This window comes from Copidosoma floridanum, unplaced genomic scaffold, assembly GCF_036245765.1.
Source record: "Copidosoma floridanum isolate Cflo_tuat_1 unplaced genomic scaffold, Cflo_Japanese_pri ptg000029l, whole genome shotgun sequence".
NCBI lineage: Eukaryota > Metazoa > Arthropoda > Insecta > Hymenoptera > Encyrtidae > Copidosoma > Copidosoma floridanum.
The window spans coordinates 619,692-640,639 of record NW_028321906.1 but is presented as its reverse complement, the minus strand read 5'-3'; the positions used below and the strand labels follow the sequence as shown (position 1 = coordinate 640,639).

Genomic DNA, 20,948 nt, shown 5'->3' with positions numbered 1-20,948 from the left:
AAATTAAAGTAGCTTCATTTTATCTGCACCTGCAGTATCTTATGCAGTTAAAACGATGAACGTTTTTCTGTTATGTTATTTTTTTTTTTTTTTTTTAATAACTGTTTTAGTGCTAATATCACTTGCTTGTATTACTCCGCATGGTTATATGAAATCTGTACCAGTCAATACGCCCCCAATTACTACGTGGCTATCTCCCACAAGATTTTTATGTTGAAGCCGAGACCGAGACTTGATCACTGCGCACCAATTACTGGCAATGCCTTGTTATTTAGTCGATTCAGTGAATTGAAAGTCATTTAGTTAAACAATTATGACTGTCATGATATTAATAAAAAGAGTGTTTCACTTCCATTAAGAATTTTTTAAAGAAGCTTTAAGACTCAATTAACATAGTACAGAACCAAAAAATATTCGTAACAATTTTTATGATACTTGGTTTAAAATTACGAGTACAAAAAGCGATTGGTTACCATCGTAAAAGTATGTTAAAATCGATTAGTAAGAATGTAATGCGAGTTTATTAAAGTTTAGTACTAGGGATATAAAAGTTAAATTTATGGGTACATCATTCAGATAAAGTGAGCAAGTCGTTCAGTAAAACTTCTCTATTCTTACTTTTAAACTAACACTTGAAAAATTAAATTAAAAAACAACACTTTTTTGCAGTAATACAGATAAAAATTGATTTATTCCTTTCGCTTACCAACTGATCAGAAAATGTCAACTTAGATTACGTGGAAGTTGGAACCTTTCGACTGATTATAATTTTCAAATATCCACAAAAACAGAATTCTGATCGGTAAGACATCCTAGGTTCTCAAGATTAATAAAACTGATAACCCAATAATTGTAAACAGTAACTTATAACATGAAGGTAATCCACAGTAAAATTAAAAACCAGATTTCATTCCTAATTTAGCATTCTGTCAGGCTGCACAATAATACAATATACTTGTGAAAACAAAAAACGACATAAATCATGCCCTAACGGACCAAAATTTTATCAGTTTTCCATCTTTTCTTTCGAACTCTTACATCTACCAATATATTTCTCACCAAACAAGAGAAGAACGTCATAGATATATATATGGTCTCGGTGCAGGAGGGGTCGGTGCGATGATTAATGATCGTATGGAAACGCCGTCGTGGTCTTTGCCTCCAGTTAACTGGTCGCATTGTATGACTCCGGCCTCGAATCAACGATGTTAATGCACGCAGGAACTTGATGTACAAACGTTTTTTGTAATTCATCATCTTCGTTTTCAGGTATTTTAACGATAAGTATAGAAAAATAGTCGCATAAATGATCCATCACTACAAAGCTTGGACTTTTACTGAAAGATCATGGAACCTGATAAGCATTGCAAGCCATCGTCATAAATAGACACTAAAAAATTTGATTTCATAGCTTTTGGCAATGAAAATTAGATCAAGAATTCAGTAGTATTGGTTGTAATTTAATCATAAACATTAATGTCAGTTAATTTTTTTATCCACTAAGAATTATTAAGGATTAACGAAGAAAAAGAGAAAACTGAGGATTTGCTAGATATATCAGAGATTTCACGTTTGTTGCCAAGTAAATTTGAGACGTCTAATTTCTATGTCCTATGAAAGTGGAGTGGGATTTACCTTATGCATGGGTTTTCTGCCCTAATGATAGGCATAGCTTTGCACATATATCTTTACTAAAGTTATCTTACCGGCCGAGAATTCCAGTTTAAAATTAACTAAAATTTTTGTGTCCGTTGAAATGATGGGGTAAAAAAGTTGACCTCTACATTGTTTTTCTTAATTGAGAATATTCAATGAATCGAATCCTCTTGACACGTTAAATTTTGAATTAAGGAAATATTTCATTACTTATGTTTGTAAATTATAAATCTGTTACTTTTTTATCTAAGATATTGTACGATTGAAAAACTACTATAAAATTATTTTTTTAAACTTGATATATTTGTGATAAGTTACAAAAAACTAACATACCTTAGTGTTCAATAAAATAAAAAGCGGCAACGATATTTAACTACGATTTAAATTAACAATGAGAGTCTTACTATATCTCGGAAGCCTAAAAAGCTCCTTAAACCCCTTGTGGCTCATAAAGGCATGAAAAAAATTCTGTTTTATCACTTCTTTCCTCAAACACAACTCGTACAATTACCTTCCTTACGGTCTAGCCACAGATACATATAGGGTACATAGAGATACATCTATTCGAGCAGAAGATATACAGCACATTCGGCCGACTGAATTCGGTATCAGGTTCGCTCGACATGTAGCTCCGGCTAACTTACTGGCACGTAGACTGTCGTGGGCGGCTGCCCAAGCTCGAAGGCTTGGCGCTAATCCGAAGATTGCCACGCAAGCCCATTTCTCCTAATTAACGCATACTTCCATGTTGCTCCCACTACTTCACTTCTCTTTGCAATGACCTCTATCCTCGTTGCTTTGCCCACTTGTGACTTGCTCTTTTGCACGCTGTCATCAACCGGCTACTGTAATTTTCACCGAAAAAGACTTCGGCCGAACGTAACTATTACCTTTGCTTGGTGAATTCAATTACTGTCCAATTTGGTTAAAACTGTGAGTAATTTTGACTATACTCATTACTTGACAAACACATTTCATAAACGATTCATTTAGTTTCAATAAAAGATACAGTTGCAACTCTCGGTAGTCAAAATTATTCATCTAATATTCTTCTCTTACTAGTGTTTATTTGAATTTACAGAGTTTGGGTTTGAATTCTGCAATGATTTGCCACACGAGCCGAACTTGTCAGCTACCATCTGAGTGTCTTTTGGGCCTGGAGATGACCCTGATGGAAATGGAATATCTCATTTTTAATCGACAGTTATTTCAGTTACATAATTTAACATCTCAGCTAGGTCTTAGATAAAATACATGAAAACTCTCACTGGATACTCCATATCTGAGTGCTGCAGACTTGAATGTGGCTTATGTGAAAGATGTATCATATTGAATTTTATGAGTGATCCAAAAAAAAACATACACTTTAGTAGTTATTAAGACTACCAAAAATAGTTCAGTACAAGAACTTATTAAAAGTCTTTGAGATTAAATTTAATTGACCCAAGACAAGTTGTAAGTAATGTAGGTAAACATTTTTTCATGAAACTGTCACATCCGATCACCAAATTTTCCCAACGTTCCGTTCACCGCCCGCTTTTCTTTCTACCACAGCTTACGTCTTACGCCTTACTTCAAGGTACACGCCATCCAAGTTTTCCCTCGAATTTCTCACCTCCCACCCCCTTATCACTCATTCCAGTTGCGGCTGAGGTAGGTGTTATTCAACTTTTATTTTTATACATGTATTTTAGCCTTTTCAATATTTACCCTCGGGGATCCTTATTTTTAGACAAATAAGTGATGCACGCACACCTCAAGCCCAGGTAGTAAAGTAATTGTTTTATTTTACTTTGAGCTAACTTCTACTAACATTTAGATGTAAGTTTTCGACAGACTACTGTTTCATGCAGACCTTGTTTATAACCTCTACTATTATTTGTATTTTATTCGTTTATTTATATTTACGCTCCCAGATTGGAACCAATAAAACTTACATTACTAATAAAGCAACCATAATTTAAGTTATTTTTATTAGTATTATTAGTATATGTAATCATTCTGCCGCCATTTTTTTCCTGCAAGCTTTGTAACGCACAAAAAACAGCAGTGTCTTTCCAAGAAACGTTTTTATTCCCCGATCTCTAATCAACCATCACTATTATATTATGTCAACTATTTCTATTGTCTTCTTTTTTTAACGCAAAAATACAGGTATTTTTTTTACTCAACTCCTAATAACAGAAGCACGTCCTGGCCATTAGACGTTAATTCGTCAAGATCAAAGTTCCGAGGAAATCACCCCTGTAGCACCCCGACGCCACAAAACGTTGTATAAGAGTAGATTGATTAATTGTTTTTAAGTTATATTTCTGTAGGTGCGCTCTGCCCTACAGAGAAAGTCAACAATTTAAGATTCGTAACCTTGAGAAAAAGTGTAACGGAAGTGGATTCTTCTTGACTCTCTTCCTTTTACCTCACCCTTTGCGACGTACGTCACGGCAGCACATTACAGCACATATTTTGAATTTTGTTTTTTTTCTTTTAACCAATTTCTAAAAAACAGTTTCCAAATAGATCCGAACCCTAAAAAAATCGATTACTTCAACTTATCTTACAGTTTGTTTATTTTTTTGTTTGCCTTATTTTTAGTGTTAATTTTTATTTAATGTGTATTAACTCTTTTGGTTTGATTATTGTTTATATTGTATTGTGCCATAATATATTGCTTATAATTGTTCAATTATTAAATATTAAAATATTTTCGAAACCACAACCAATAAACGTATATAAACTCATTCCACCGATAATTTCACCACCTTAGTACCTAACACATGCAGTTTCGTAGAAAATGTATTTATATTTATATATTATCTACCATATGATTTTAAAGAAGTATAACTTCTTACTTGGGTACCCAAGCACTCACTATCCACTGGTTTTTAAAGTAAACATGTTTCATTGTTGTAAAAATGAGTTTTTTTCGTCATCTTATAGTTAGATATACATATATGATCTTTAACATTTGCTTAGGTTTTGATGGCCCAGGGCTACCCTTGCAAGTTCTTTCGGTGTATAGTAGTGAATCATGCTATTTAGCCAATACATGAGCCCAAGTTATTGCTTTCAAGACTGAGCAGACTGCCAATGGTTCTTATGAACATTCTGGTAAATTGTTGGTTAAGAATGTGACCAAAACTATTATTTCTTCTAAAATTATATCTCCTTTTTTTATTTGCTTCCAATAGATACAATGTATTGTTACAACTGTGATTATTGAATACTATAGAACTATATTTCCAAAACTTGGAGGGGATAAGATAGGTACAAAAAAATTAGATCAAGCTTCTGCAGTATACAAAATAGGTTTTACTTCAAGCTGTTGTTACATAAATCAAAGTGATTCAACACTTAGTATAGTATTAGAATACAAGCATGATATTGCCAAAGGGTCTGACCGATCTGTTTTGGTGATACATTCTACACTAACGAGCCCCTCTTTTGACTTTCATGATGTAAAAATATTAGATATAGAACTCAATACGTTCAGGAGAGAGTTATCTGAGTTGGTATTTATCAATGTCAATGAAAACAGTATAAATAGAAAACTTGATTTACAAAATTTTAACTTGGAATATAAGAAATTCATTGATAAAATGAAAAAAGTATTTTAATGTGGTGGGAAATCTGTTTCGTTTATTTTTATATTGTACTATAAATTGTTGTTAAATGTTATACTAATTATTGTGTACTCTTTTTCAGATGTTTATTTCTGTTCCTGTACCATTAATTTTATTTAAACCTCTGTGTTATTATGCATATTGCATGATTACTTTTTGTTATCCCACGATCTAGTTCAATGGTGATATTCTGTTAGTAGGATCTTTACATAATAACAGTACAATGTAACAATTCATCAGATTTTAACTTATACCTGTAAGCTACAGTCTTTTGATTTTACTATTCAGTTGTAAGTACTCGATATTGTGACTTTTGGTTACCCCAGGACCTAGTTCCGTGGTTAGATGCACCCTTAATACTTATTAACAGCATACTTTTAAATGCACAATCACCTTTACTGTTTAAGGTGGCTCCAGCGCCTAGTGCCGTATCAAATGGGAAGACTAAAAATTAATCATTATTTTCTTTAAAATATGGTATAAAATTATCGTAGAGACTGTTGTAAGCCATATTCTACATTTTATCTGTTACTTTAGTGAGTTAATATAAAAAAGCAAAAAAGTTTTATGGTGCCCTAATTGATGAACTGTTACGGTACGCTCCTAAGTTCAAGAGTAGTTATACCTATATATATGTACTCTGCAGAATGCAGACAGCTGAGAGCTGACTTGCACTCGCAACTGTATACTTAGTCTCCGATTATTTAAATATTTTGTTCGATAACAAGACACTTTTCTCATGTCATCGAAAACTGCGTAATAATATATACAAGATAGTATGTTTTTTACACCTTACGGGTTATTTATATAAGTGCAGCAGTAGGTTGTAAATCGCGTAAGCTTGCATTTCCTATCTAACCCGTCTTAAAACTACGATTTTGTAAGCATGATTTCTTACAATTTTCATCGTCAACCCTAATTTTTTTTTATACGAATAGAAAGATGGGAATTCAAAGAATATAATTCAATTTTGTTAACCTCGGTTGGATTATTTATAATTTTAACATTGAGGCCACTGGAGCCACCTTAACTTATTTCGTAAAGTTGTACTTTTATAGATAAGTTAGATAAGTTTAAATACCATTATTGTATGGTTATTATTAATCACTGAAAAAATTAAAATTAATTTACAAAATCGAGAAACCCGTAAACCGAAAAGTCAATTTTTTTCAGTTTCTTTAAATTTTTAGCAGTTTAATGAAGAGTCGTGAAAAGTAAACTGTTAACACGTATAGACCATTTGAAACTAGGCATTGTAACGGTTGAAATGAGCATCTACTGAGCATCAAAATATGAAAAAACATTAATAAAGTCTTTCATGCCATACAAGGATAGATTTTATCGAAAAATATTAATATCTAAGAATCTATGTTAAAAAAAAAAAAAAAAAAAAAAACATGCATATTTAATGAAAAATAAGTGTACTTTCATTGTACTTTCATAAATTTTCAGGTGAATTGATTTTTTTTTCGCGAGAAAAAAAATAACTGAAAATCGCTTTATCTTCATTTTCTTGGAGAATTTAAGGTTATGTCAAAAAATAAGAAAGAAGTTTTAGAATTTTCTACCACTTTTATGTCGTACATTTTTCGCTGCAAGGTCGTGCTTTTCACCGCAAATCGTAACAAGGAGTTTTTAACCTTTTAATAGCATCCCCATTTCACTAGTTCCTAATATTTCGTGTTTGAATTATTTTTTTCTCTTTAAGTTACAATGTAAACTGTAATATTCTGCTGGTTTCTGCCTGTTGTTTATTTTATTTCATTCTTTACTTTTAAATCCGTATCGACACCAGCCGAATTCACTGGTTAGGCACAAATGTAACATTATTGCTCTCTTCAAGTACTATAAAGTTGTATTTTTTGCCGTACTTACCAAAACAATTGTTTGAAACCCGTTTATTTATTTGGTTGAAACTTTCTGTAATTCTTGTTAATCATGTGTTAAGTAAATTAGACTAATTTATTTGGATACGTTTTCAAATCATTGTTAAGGGAAGTCCACAGCAAAAAATGTATAGTGTTTTTTCTGTGGTAAAAATATAAATTACTCCAATAAGTAGCTACTACACATTTGTATGCTAAAGAGCTGAACTATCTAATCTCAGAATACTAGCAGCTGCTTGAAAAACACTTTCGTACAGATAATGCGAGCCAAGACTTATATTACCAAATCCCTTTATCAAAGAAGTCCAACGTTTCTTCAAGCAAGTCTCGGACAAACGCTTCACACACAAGAACCAACAAGACGTTAACTCAACCATTTCAAATCCACACAAACAAGCGTACATCCACTCGCGGGGATGCGTTAGGATACTTCGTTTCAAGCCAAAAGATACGGTGGTATTAGCCAGCTCGAGTAAACAACGGAGGAAACTGTCCATTTAGGTATGCATAAATGTATGTGCTTCTTTCTTCCCCACTTCCCTTTGCGCCTCCTCTGTCTACGTGTCACTACAATGGATCCTTTTTACGCTTGCAAGCTCGCCTTGAAATAGAATCCACACACCCAGAGGTACGAGTGTAAGAACCAGCCTCAGATCTAATTAAAACATGTGCTGTGAGCTCGGAGACAAACTTAGGCATTCTGGCTTTTGTGCACACATGTGAGTCCTTTCGGTCGCTAAGTGCGTATGTGATGTTGGGATACATATACGGGACAAGTAAGCAAAGATAAAAGAGAGAGAGAGAAAACGATGAATAATTTAGCTTTTGGAATTGAATTTTACAGAGAAGAGAATGAACCCATTTTAATCTTTGTTTCGTTGTACCTAATTAAAAAATCTCAGCCTCTTTTTACTTCTAATTTGTATGCTTGATTCTCTGTTGTTTCGATCAATAACTTAACTTAGCAAAATTTTGATTAAATGTTGACGACGTTCCACTAAAGTTGACAGTGGTATATTCAATAAAATTAACACTTGCAAGCGAGATTCAAAGATTTCATCTGTCCCAGTAACTACTTATAATCTTTCAATATTGTTCTTCTTGCATTATAGGTGTTTCGGATAAATCGAGCACTATTTTAAAGGGAATTATGTGAAAGTTTTTGTCTTGTATGTGTAGTAAAATAAGAAAAATGTATTTAAATATAAATGACGAGCGTTGTCATGTTAAAAAGATGTTTTCTCCCCCTCCTAGCCGAAAGTACGTACCTCCTGGTCGGTCTGCTTGGCAAGAAAGAGTCTCTTTTGTTTACAGTCGAGACACAACTTTTTTCGTTTCGAGCCGAGACCTATTAACTTAAATTTAGTGTCGCAGCAGTATTTTATGGAGTTGTATGTTTACGAATTACGAGATAGTTGAGGATATCGTACAGTGACAAAATCAAAAAAAGTAACAAAAAAATACAACGGCGATCCTCCGTAGATAATAAATAATAAATCATAATTTATGTTAAATAATGAAAAAATAAAAACTTGTTTTCGTAGTTTAACAAAATTTAGAGGTTATATTTTATTTTCTTTGGGATTTTGTGTCCATTCCTATGACTTCATTTTTTATTTTGTTAACTTGTGCATGTGCTTGTTGACGCCCACCCCCGACCTGCAAGGCCTCACCTTCGGCTCGGCCGTCACAGGGTCGGCGGGCGTCAACACACACATGCACGACAGCACAGCAGCAAGCATAATCGAGCAACGATTAGCTGTCAGCTCGTAAGCTCACACTGGTTGTGCATAAATCCTTAATACCTATAAATATCAGCGTATGCAGGTAATATTAATTAAAAACGTACTTTCGGCTAGGAGAGGGAGAACAGTACTATATACGATACTCGGCCGGACAGTCGATGGCATGCGACTTATGAACATAACCTCGCAGCCATAAACTCCAACTTTCCGGCCTAGTGTCGTAATCTACTATTAGTTGTTGATTTTGGTTAAAAAAAGGCGTTCAGTTTGCGACCAACTGCAATAACTGAGAGTCACATTTTGTTTGTCAGCAACAAATATTCTTTCAATTCGATATTTTTTCGAAACATTTTTTTTTTTTTTTTTTTTTTTTTTTTTTTTTTTTTTTTTTTTTTTTTTGCGCAAAGCAGATTTTGCCAGCTACAATAGGTATTTTAGTACGCTACGAGATGCATGTCGTTTTCGTATGATCTGAAAATCAGTAACCCATCTCAAGACAAAAAATTATGCAAAAGTCACAAACGAAACATGGTTGCAATAAAAATTGACGATAAAACCTTTTAAAACGAAATGTATATCAACGACCGTTCGCCACCTTTAATCCAGACGCATAGGTCACAGCGCTATGAAGCCCTGATCGCAGGCATGCCCCGCGGTCTTTCAAATATTACTTATGCTTCCCTGTCATCGTCGTGCCGGTCCCGAGCTTCCCTCGACGCAAGCCTTCTTGCCGGGAACTGGGTATTTTTTGCTCCATCGTTCGCGCGCCACGCCTCGGGGCCGATGTGTTTGCCGTCACCGTCACGATGAGTGTATACGCAAGTACATACAACAGAGCCGGAGAGAAGTGGAGAGGAGTGAGTCGACGCGAACGAATGGGAGGCGGTAAAAGGGAAAAATGACCGGGACCAGGGGGACGCTTGCGAAGAGGGCGTATTTCCCATGGGCTCTTTTTGTACCTAGCACGATACATGCAATCCACTGGCATCGACGACGCGACTCTGGTGCCGTATAGATACGTGATAGGAGCGGCTACGACGACAAAGACCTGGAATGAAATTCAAACAATACGCCCGCGCTCTCATGAGCTTGGCTGAGTTCCTTGGGCGCTTGGTTACTTCACTGTGCTTCTCCTCACCACTTTGAAGGTGAGATGGCTGAGTCAACAACGTTATACCATGCTTTTGAAAGCTATTTTATCGGCCGAGAAATGCAGGTACATCTACGATAAAGTATATGGTGCTATGGAGTACCATGTGAGTGTTCGTGAGTGCTTAATGCAAGTTGGGACGGACCTTGTCGAGAGGGTGAAAAAGAACGATATTTGTGAAAGCGATGCTGGTATCCGAGATCGGAGCTGCCTGTAACCGGTGTCAATGGACCGATCGGTACTCGAAGTGTTAAGCTCTACTCTGCTTACGTGTACCTATATCGTCGTTTTAGCCAAAAGGAAAAAGGTTTTGCTGGAGCAATGATCTCTTGTCTTTCTGCTACGTGTGGTAGATTAATTTTTTTTTTTTACGCGTTGGCAAAAGAGAAAGGTATTTTCAAGGGGGAAAAAAATTATGTACGGGAGTTGGGCAGGCTTGGAATGTTGTGCACATCCGGAAAAGTTTATCATTTTCATTTCACACGGGCAAATGCATTGTATGTGATTTCGATTCCAATTTCGATCAAAAACATATAATATTTATTTTTTTTCAAAAGTTGAAGAATAAAAGCATGCCACGAATTTGGAAGGTTTTAATAGTCATACTCTAATGTTTGTAGAGAGTTTGCTTTTTGTTAAGAACCAAATGTATTTTACCAACTTTCCTTCGTTGGTATTTAATCAGACTTTCTGTTGAAATAAGAAAACAAACCAAAATAAGTTCGAAAATAATCTAATCTTGATCAAAGCATCAAAAGCACCATTTATCTCTGCTTATCAAACATTCATTAACTCGTCGATGTGTTTAAAATCACAAGTCCACACTTAATATCCACACACAGGCATAATCAATAGTCATATATGACTATAGAAATGCTTATAATAATAATTATAATAATAATAATATCAATAATAATAACAATAATAATAATAACAATATATAGAGTTAAAACTCTACTCACATTCAACATCGACGAGGATCCTCTTACTAATCGAGGGTGGCACACCATTGCTAGCTATGCACAAATACGATCCCATTTCCATGCGCGTAATTTTCGTCAGATTAAGGCTGTTACCCTCATACATCGGCACTGTAACAAAAAAAAATATACTTTAGATTTATGAACAAAGAAACAAATAAACCAACTTGCATGTATGTACTGTGTCAAAATATCATTATGTACGGAAGCGTGGGCTACATCTCATACATTTGAGCTTACGTTAGACTTTTTCAGCTAATGTCTGACACTTACCATATAATCGACTTCCATAGACAGCCATGAAAGATACTTAAAAGACACATAAAAAAATGTAACAAAACAAGACCATGTTGATCAAAAGCTTATGAAAATGTGTTCCAGTGGTTTATTGTTATTCTGAATATAATGTCAATTGACCGATAGAATTTCTACAAGACTAAATGTCAAAAATATGTTAAGAAAATTACGCTACTATAAAAAATGTTTCAAAAAAGTATCACGAGGAATTTAACCAAAATTATTTTAACCAATAAATTATTCAAACGGCTATTATAGGATATTCGGGAACCAAAATTATCGCCAAGACTCATCACACTCTCCTCTACAAAATTTTTTTTTTTATATTAAAGTGTACTAACCCGTAAGGGTATGTACACAACTCCTCTACAAATGGCGGGTATATTTTCTTTATTTTATTTGCCGCTTCATTGTAGTCTAAACTTGTACACACAATTCAAAACATTACTTATAAGTTCCACACTTGATGATAACCCACCGTGCTCACTCAGTAACTCCTTGCATATACATCTCGTTGACCTTGTAGAGCAGCTACACCACTTATCGCTACAGACTACACGAGAGTAAAAGTTGCTGACCCTCAACCTTGTTTGTTTATATTCATCATCGCAACTTTCGTTTTTTCTTTGATTCTTTTTCCAGAACTAACTTTGCAGAGTTACGCTTTCACCTCATACCTCATACCACTTGTGGGTAACACATAACCATGCCTCACACCGAATCTAGCAGCGCCAATATTTTATGACCCTTTTTGTAAAACATACAACGTGTACAGCCTAATTGCATCAATCCAAGTGCACAATTATAGGTAAATATATTTACAACGCATACACTAGAATTCATATTTCAGAGTTGCGAAATGTTCTTAAAATTTAATGGTAGCACTGTAAAAATGAAATCTCACAGTTTTTAATGTTGCAGAGTGAGTGTGTATACAAGTAGTATACACTCGAGTATACATACAACAAATTGAAACACAAGAAACCAAAGGAATCTCTCGAAACTCCCTAGAACCTTGCTCGGCAATTGGCTAGAACTTTATTCAAGATCAATCAAGTCCATGTCAAAGAGCATTAAAATAGAGTCGTCGAATTCAAGAAGTCTTGAGCCACTTTTCTCATATTTGCCCTTCTCCGCCAACCCATCCACTTACTTTTACCTCTTTGCAACCTAGTCTCCTCGTGTTGCATCTACCCACCACGGCTAACTTCACTTAATATCTCCAACTGTAAGAACGTCACTTTACTCGTGTTTGTACGGGTATGTGATGTTAACGACCGCGAGATGCAGTAACTTTTAACGAGCTTTCAGTTTCGTCACTTTTCTCGCTCATGCCAACTTCTGTGGCTCTTAGTTCAAATATTTCTCTCACACTTTTTTTTTATTTCTTATTAGCGCTGTTACATTTCATCTATGATCCTCAAATCCTGCATTACAAGACTATTTATTATACGTATAAAACAGAATGAAAAACGAGACCTCACTTGCAACGCCAGTTGTAGCAGTTCTACCATTTTCCGACGCATTCAGCCTGCAACTTGTAAGCTACTGTGGATACTGACACCATTTGGGTAATATATTGATGAAAATTCTTAATAATATTACTAATTTTGCAGTAACAATTTACGTCAGACGTGACTTTTCATGTCTGCCTTTTCTGCTCTTATTTAATGTACTGTAATGTCGCTAAATAAGGAGTAAAGTACGCTAGTTATATTCAAAAGGACTAAATAGGTACATATTGTGAGCGACTGGTGTATGTGAGGGTAAGAGCAAAACTCTGCCTAGATGATACTGCAGACGTTGCATAATGTTAGAGTTGGCCATATTAGTGCAAACTTCGTTCCTTGTACGCGTGAGGATTTATGTAGTCGGAGTCGAGCGCGCGACTCGGAAATACGTGGCTCTGCGTTGTTTCATACTGTACACTGCCCGTGCAAGATGCTACTAGTTAAAAACCGTTAGTCGACATGACGTTACATAAGTTGTAGAAAAAGGGGGCCATTCAAAGTATTTTATTACACTTTTGAATTAATATATTGCCGATTATAATTGACTTCCATTGACTTCTCGTATAAATACATAAGCAACCTTTTCCCAAAATCCCATGAATTTTGTACTCTATCGACTCATACACTTTGCAAAATTTATAAATACTAAAAGTTTGCGAGTAAATTCCAGACCTACGACATGGGTTGGCATTTCTGCACGAGGGAGCCTCTTTAATGTCTTGTACAGAATAACGTGATTTTAATGTCTTAGTTTTTTTGTGAAATAAAATGTCTTTAGAATCATAAGACTTATTTTTAATTTTTTTTTTTCCTAACATAAGTAGTACATATGTGAGTGAGGTGCATGTGAGAATTGAAATTTTCCGGAATCAGTAAAAAAATATTGTACAACTTAGTAGTTAGATAGGCCATTTTTGTTTTAAGAGTAGAAATTTACTTTCTTAAATAATAATATCACGTCAATCGGAACATTTATTATTTTATCAGTTTCGTAGCATAGTGAAAAATAAAAGATTTACTTTACACTAATGTCCCTTAAACTTCAATGGATCTTAAAAAAATATTAATTCAAATAGGTTTTTCAAATGAATAATGAACAATTTGTAGAAAAATATGCACAATATTCAAGACAGATTTTTTAAGTTTAATGCCTGAATGTTTAATTAAATCATTTGAATCAAATTTTAATAAAAAGAGCTTCAGTACTCTTCTCTATGAAAATCTTCTGCAATTCTTCCGCAAGTAGCCAACGCACTCTTCTGATGTAAGTCTGCTCGTAAGCAAGCCAATGCTACCAGGGTGAGTAAGAAATATACAACAACTCCAAAACTAATTTTCGTATTTACTGCTTATTCTGATTAATATACATGATATATCATACCTTTCAGAGATGAGCCAGCTGTATTTGATGAAGGGCTAAAATAAAAGGGTGGTTTCATAATGACGAAAGCCTCATTAACTGTGCAAACAGTGAAAATATTCGACGATTCATCATAAGGTTAGTATACTTGGATCATCGGAGAGGTCTGCCTCATTCGCATCCAGCACGAGCTGTCCACAATAATGGAACAGAGTTAAGACCACTTTAATCATGAAACAGCTCATACTCTACAAGATGTCTAACAATACAAACCATACTTTTATTTGGTTTTTCCAGATTGATTCTTATTAGTTCGTATACTAGTGTTCATTCAGCTAAGTGTTTCTAAATATTATTTAATTTCATAAGTACAGATATTTTAAGCAAGAGTGCTGTTTTTAATAATTGCTCTCTTGTTGTTTGAAATAATTTAAATGTAAAAAATTTTAAAATATTTTTCATTGACAAAGTATAATATACTTCTATTAAAATTTTTTATTTACTTTTATAAAATTTTTAGATTTTTATCCATACCTAGTATATACCTTTTACTTGCATTATATAGTAAAGTATATGTACATTAACTCTATTTTTTTCTTAGGTTGTAGTATTTCCTTTGAAGGCACAGTTTAATCATTCTGTTACTAGAGACAAATCGCTTTTCCTTGGGATATAAGTAATTTGCTCGTAAAGATGAGTCTACTGCCTTATCACTCAAGCAATTCCTATTTTTGTCGACGTACTATTCATAGCGCTGAATATACTTTCAGGATCTGCATTTCGGTGAGGAACTGACAAGGCCATTTTAGAATGAAACTCAATTTATTATACAAGTATTCTCCATTACAATTTTGTAAATTAAAAGTACAGTTCTAAAACTCATTTTGTCTCTTTTGATCTATGTTAAATATTAATCGTAACTATTTAACTTTATTATGCGGTAAAAACTGAATGTTTGTGGATTTGAATCTCGCGTTCCCTGGCGGGCCGCGGGACTAGCAAACTGCCCAACTATTTATCAGTTCATAGGAAAGAAGAGAGAGAAGATGTTATATTTTAAAAATGTATGTATTCAAATACCTTTATCTTTATTTTCTTTTTTTAAGTCTCTGTCTCTAATGTCACCAATCAACTCGTAACTCCAAGCAATATGTGACATCGACTTATTACATGCAATCAAATTATAATTTCAGCACTTTTACTTGGTACAACCCTTCTGTATTACTCTTCTTTTGGTATTATTAATTTATTTAACGAGGCACTCTATATAATTTCGTTGTATTTATATTTTCATTTTAATATTTCAATTGTATTTATAACAGGTTTCTTTAGATTTGAATAGTGTACCTGTGAATTTATTCAATAAATTAATAACCACACTCGGTGAGCGGTGGGAAGCTACTAACTTAACAGCACGCGAAGAAATGCACCTTGCGCAAAGCTTTAGTTAAAACTTTTTTGTCTTATAGGGCCGGTACTTGCTGACTTCACGTGTTTATACTTAGCAACTCGCTTCGGTTGTCACTTGACACTTCCGACAGCCACGAAGTACACAGTCAGCTTTGTTAGGCGACGACTTTCGTTAAGTACGACTTTTTTAAGAGTCTTAAAGTTTTATCATTGGGGAATAAATATAATACACAATAAAACAAAATAAAAATTTATTTATTTACGCAAGTCGTCACTTAACAATCCATTTTTCTATTAGGATGAAACTGATGGGATGGTAACGCATTTCATTGCATCCATATTTTTTACAACTTGCTAAATAATTAAAAAAAAAAAAAATAAATAAAAAAAAAAAACGTAGTGAAGTCACAATCGATAAGGTCCCCAACTACGATCCACGGAAAACGATTTGACACTGAAACAGTCTAGGTGATGAAAGTATTTGAGTTCAACGACATCTTCGAGGTATATCAGTCCTGAGCTCGACTTTTTGCAGGCAGAAGATTGCACTGTATGCGTTCAATATAGCATTGAACAGCGACGTGTCAATCGTTGGCACTACCAAACTCTTACGGTAGGCTCTCTATACAGTTCAGAGGTAGCTTTGAACGTTCAGAAACGACAAAAGGGAGCACCAGAGCTCGAGTCATGGGACCATTTCGGCACATTGGAAGGGCTCGGCTTCTTTGTATGTATAGGTATACTTTGAACATCAAATCTTCCACTATTTTTCCTGTACCTATAGAGCTTGTCGTTGGCTCAATTAGTTCGAGTGCTGGCCATTGAGACAACACAAATTATAATAAGGGGTCGTGGGTTCGAGTATCGGTCAGAGCACTCAAATTTTTTCTGATTGTTCCGGTTGGATGTCAAATCCATGACACAGACCAACGATAAGGCTTAAATTTTAAAATTAATATTAATGATCATACTTATTCCTGCCTTATAAATTTACACAATTATATGGCTCTATACATACCTGTATTTTTCCAGTTAAGTTTACTTAGTGTACAAAAACACTCGTGCTTATAAGTATAAATAAAAACAGCAGCAGATTCTCAATGCCCAAAGTGTACCTATATACAGAAAGAAGCGGAGCCCTTTCAATTGGGAAGTCCCACATAACACTCACGCCATCTGCGGGTGAGCTCGGAACTACGGAGAGAAGGCTTTTTATCGGAGATCGGACTAAAAATGAAGTGTAATGGTTTGCGCATTGACAATTTATTATGTTTATTTAGGCACTGTCAAGATTGTATCGACTCTGGTTTCGAAGTTTCCCTCGAGTATAAGGTGCGCCAAAGTAAACCTACAAGTGCATTGTAACATTTGTATTATTTAAGTCAACTCGTTCATTTTTGATGCTCTGAAAATGTCTCAGTGTATAAATCCTATGTAGGTATGGACGAAGCTAAATACCTTTAAAAAATGTACTTATGTTGGCTAACAACTTTTTTACGGCCATTTTTCAAGAGGACTTTTTTTCGGTTTTTGCTGCGGTTCGCAAAAAGTTTAAAACCAATAAAGCTGAAATTTTGTGTGTATAATAAGGGCTAAAATATATGCCTTGTATTAAAATTTTAGCTCTAAATATTCTATAGAATGCGAGTTATAGAATTTCAAAAAATTGGCTAAAAATGGCAGTTTTTTGTGATTTGCGAAAAAAACGACTAAAACAATCTCAACCCAACGTGGCTCATTTTGTTCGTCTTAAAACTGCACAGTATTTTTTATCAAACACTTTTTTATGTACGATCCTTCGGTTTTTTTCTAGACGCGAAAAACATGTTTTGTCCATTTTTCCATTTTTTGGGGGGCTCTTGCTGACATGTCTACTTGTTAAATTACATTTTGATTTGTTACAATACATTAACACTACTACCCTTTTTTTTCGTGCTAGTCAGAATTTTCTAGGCCAAAAAACTAATTCTACCATACTAATAACATAGTCTCATGCAATGGTAACGTATAGTGTGAAAGAGTGAGAGATAGAGAGATTGATTGATTGATTGATTTATTTATTTTAAATGGTCCAAGGACTCATGGTCCTACATGGTCTGGCAATTGCCATTAAAAGCTTTGTTTATAAGTACAAATACGTACAATAAGAAATATGTACAACGGACATGGACACATAAAAAAATAAAATAAAAAATGTATAAATAAATAAATAAATAAGTTAATTGATAAATAAAAACAAAAATAAATATAAAAACAACGACGACAATAATAACAAGAATGTTTAAAATAAAACAATAAGAAAATTAATAAATCCATAACCAAGTAAACAGAGCAAAAATAATAACACAGTAAAAGTTATCACAGTCTCATTAAAAACTTGGGCTGATAAACCTGGAGACAATCGATGCATCAACACACGACGCACCCGGAGCACAAAAACCACGCTACACCACAGAAACACAACAGCACGGAAATCCATCGTCCATCCCATCGTCACTACCGCTCAAAGCACCGTCGCTGGAAGTGTTCCTCCAGGAGATGTCTGAAACACGGACGCGTCACCATCAAACGCAGATCGGAGGGCAGACTATTCCATAGTCGCGCCGCATGTATGCGGAAGGAAAACTTATACACATCGGTCCTCGCCCATGGAATAAGAAGGTTATTTTCGGGACTCCTCGTCGAGCCCGTTCCGTCGCTCGACTGAAACTCGAAGTACTTAAACAGGTAGCCGGGCTGTTGCCGGCATAGTATCGTACCCAACAACCGGACACAAAGGAAGTCTCGATGCACCTCGTATGGCATGATGTTAAGTCTGTCGTATGTAGGAGTGATGTGCTCGTACCTCTTCACACTCGTGGCATAGCGTATAGCTGCGTTTTTACCACGTTAAAGTTTCGGCACTAAATCGGCCGACAGTCCCAAGAAGATGCCCGAACAGTACTCATAATAGGGAAAAACAAGTGTCTTCACCAGCAGCAGACGCATGCCAGGCGGAATTAAATCACCGCACTTACATAGGCGTGCAAGGGCTGCAAAACTCTTACGCGTAGTCTGCGGGGCAAATGTCAGGGTACTATCCAGGAGGACACCCAAAATTTTGACACCGTCACAGTATTCTAACTCCTTATTTCCAATCCTGACTTTTGGGAGATTCATTTCATTCAGTCTGCTGATAAAGTTGCGTGTAGCAAACCAGGTAATTTGTGTCTTTGTTGGGTTGATTTTAAGTCCATTCCTAAGGGCCCAGCCGGAGAGAAGCGCCAAATCCTCCTCAATCATCCTGATCATCCGATCTATCTCCCGAAAACTACCATGGACATAGTAAGTGGCATCGTCGGCGTAGTAATGGAATAGTAAGAGAGAGAGAGAGAGAAAGAAAGAGAGGTGAAGTTTCGGGTAAAGCAGAAAGATGTTAAAGGAAATGGATGATTGGATCCACGCTTGATCCATTATATTGATCAAGCCTGGATCCATTGTGTTCGCAGTTTTGGATCCATAATGGGTCCATTTTAGCTAATGTACTGAATGGTGAGATCACGTGATATTCGCGCGCACGCGCATACATACACACACAGAGTGCCTATCATACTGTCTGCCTTACGAATTTTATATATATATGTATATATATATTCTTGCATGCACAATTACTGCATGAAGCTATATGTAAATTAAGTAACAAATAACTTATTAAACATGTTACTCCGTTAGTGCGCCACAGTTGACACTGTTAATGTTAAGCATCGTCGAAAAGTCTAAACAATAAAAATCATGTGATTGTAAATAAAAGTAACAAAGTTATGTTACCTGTCAAGTTGAATAAAAATTGCAAAAACCAAGTTGGCTGTATGGATTTAATGATTAAAGTTTTGGAGTAGACAAAAGTAACTATTAGTTTAACCAGGATTTAGTGTCGATAACAAATTGGATTGCTATTGAAAATAACATTGAAAAGTCTATAAACGAAAGCTAGTTTTGTTAAATTACAGATGTTCTTATTTACTTTTAAATATAGAAAGAGTAAAATCATACAATATTTATTTATTTATATTGATTAGTTCAACAAATTAATATTTTAACGTACGGTTTCCAATAAAAATCATTGTCAATTAGTTAACTTTTTACATAATTTCTACAAAATAAATGTAAATACAATTCTTTTCACAATAAATAACGCGCTGAATAATAGAGCATCTGAATCCAGACTTGGCCCATTTTTTATCAGTTATCTTTAAGTCCAGTTGCCTGGATCCATTATTGATTTAAAATTGCGGACACAATTGATCCAGCCTTGATCAACTTACTGGATCCAGGTTGAATCCAAAGCTACATGCAGTAGATGGATCCAGACTGGATCCAAACTGTAGGTTCATTTCTACTCGGGCCAGTGTGCAGAGAGGGGGGGGGGAGAAGAGGTTTATCAGTTTCCTTATTTATTCTCTGAAACCAAGAGCTAAGGCCCGAGGGTGGTCAAAAATGTAAACCAGCTGCCACGCTCACCAAAGTTGGAAAACATTAGGATTCGTGAAGACCTAGAATACTTTTTTCACATTTTATTTTGGTGAAGAGTTATGTAGTAATAACGGAAGTACCATATAGTTTCTTTTATTAACAAGCCGCAGCTTAGATCCGTGAATAGAATACAAAAAATTATTGCCTTGTAATGCCATTTGTATCAAGATTATTTATTTTGTATTTGAGAATTAACCTTAAAAAATAGAGATATTCTAATATCATCTATACTCTTGTATAGAATGCCTTATCTAACCTTAGATCGGTAGTATAGATAAGATTAGCGTTAGTTGACCGGTGTTGGAAAGTCATTTTTCTACCTCTATTTAGTTTAAAAATTGTCAGAACTTTGATTTTGGATGTCGGTTACTGTAAAAAAATCAACTGGCAAAGTTGTGGCTTGGTTTGGCGTTTATTTACGAAGGTTGATTTTAAGATTGAAGGTAAATTTTAATATTTTTGCTAATAGTACTTTTCACAACTTTTTATTTTCTATTCCCTAATCCAAGCTACGGCTGGTTTATAAAAGAAGCTATAAGGAAGTCATTACAGCATAACTCTTCACTAAAATGAAATGTGACAAAAATATTTCGGATCCACGCGAATCTTAAAGTTTCCGAATTCTGGTGGAAATGGCGGCTGGTTTTGATTTTTGACCGCCCTCGGGCCTCAGCTTTTGCTTTTACGGTTTTCCGCAAGGGTGAGTTTACATGGAGTCTGCCAGTCTGCAGACTGCCAGAGTCCATGTAATCTCACCCTAACCCTGTTTTGCAACGTTACATTTTTTCTCGGCTAGGTTTTACACTACAAAGCTGGCATAA

The 20,948-nt window shown here is 34.9% G+C and overlaps 1 protein-coding gene across 1 annotated transcript in view; it reads right to left on the bottom strand.

Annotated features, from left to right (window-relative positions):
* The window catches only part of LOC106637211 (lachesin), a 472,386-nt gene that overhangs the window by 86,599 nt on the left and 364,839 nt on the right, over positions 1-20,948 (bottom strand). The window contains exon 5 of the mRNA XM_089596117.1: positions 11,020-11,148. Within this exon, the coding sequence (XP_089452243.1) occupies positions 11,020-11,148 (129 nt within the window). The remainder of the gene's footprint in view (positions 1-11,019; positions 11,149-20,948) is intronic.